At 68.8% G+C, this 346-nt stretch overlaps 1 protein-coding gene across 1 annotated transcript in view; it reads right to left on the bottom strand.

Moving 5' to 3' along the window:
* FAT4 (FAT atypical cadherin 4) overlaps positions 1–342 on the bottom strand; it is a gene marked incomplete at its 5' end in the record, with an annotated part of 136,197 nt that extends 135,855 nt beyond the window's left edge. The window contains 1 exon segment of the mRNA XM_010075276.1: positions 1–342. This exon segment is cut by the window's left edge and continues 365 nt beyond it. Coding sequence (XP_010073578.1) covers positions 1–342 — 342 coding nt within the window.
* Between the last annotated feature and the right edge of the window lie 4 nt (positions 343–346).

Here is a 346-nt window from a genome sequence, read left to right as displayed (position 1 = left end):
GCACCCGCCGTTAGTGCCACTGTCAGCATCGGTGGCCGTGTCCAGGATGAGCTGGCGCCCGCTGCCCGTGTCCTCCTTGAAAGTCACCACGATGGAGGGGTCAGGGAAGACGGGCGCGTTGTCGTTGAGGTCGAGAACCAAGACGCGCACCTCGCTGGGGTAGGTGGGCTGGCTGGAGAGCACCACCAGGTCCACCACGTCGCTGGCCAGGCTCTCGCGGTCGATGGTGGCACGGGTGTGCAGGGCCCCCGAGGTGGCGTTGATGGCGAACAGGGCATGCTGCTCGCTCAGCCGGTAGGTGAACCCGGGCCGGGTGGCGATGGTGCCCACCCAGGTGCCGGGGGGC

The sequence above is a fragment of the Pterocles gutturalis genome, unplaced genomic scaffold, assembly GCF_000699245.1.
Source record: "Pterocles gutturalis isolate BGI_N339 unplaced genomic scaffold, ASM69924v1 scaffold15052, whole genome shotgun sequence".
Classification (NCBI taxonomy): domain Eukaryota; kingdom Metazoa; phylum Chordata; class Aves; order Pterocliformes; family Pteroclidae; genus Pterocles; species Pterocles gutturalis.
Note: the sequence above shows the minus strand (reverse complement) of the source record. Positions and strands in the feature narration are given on the sequence as shown.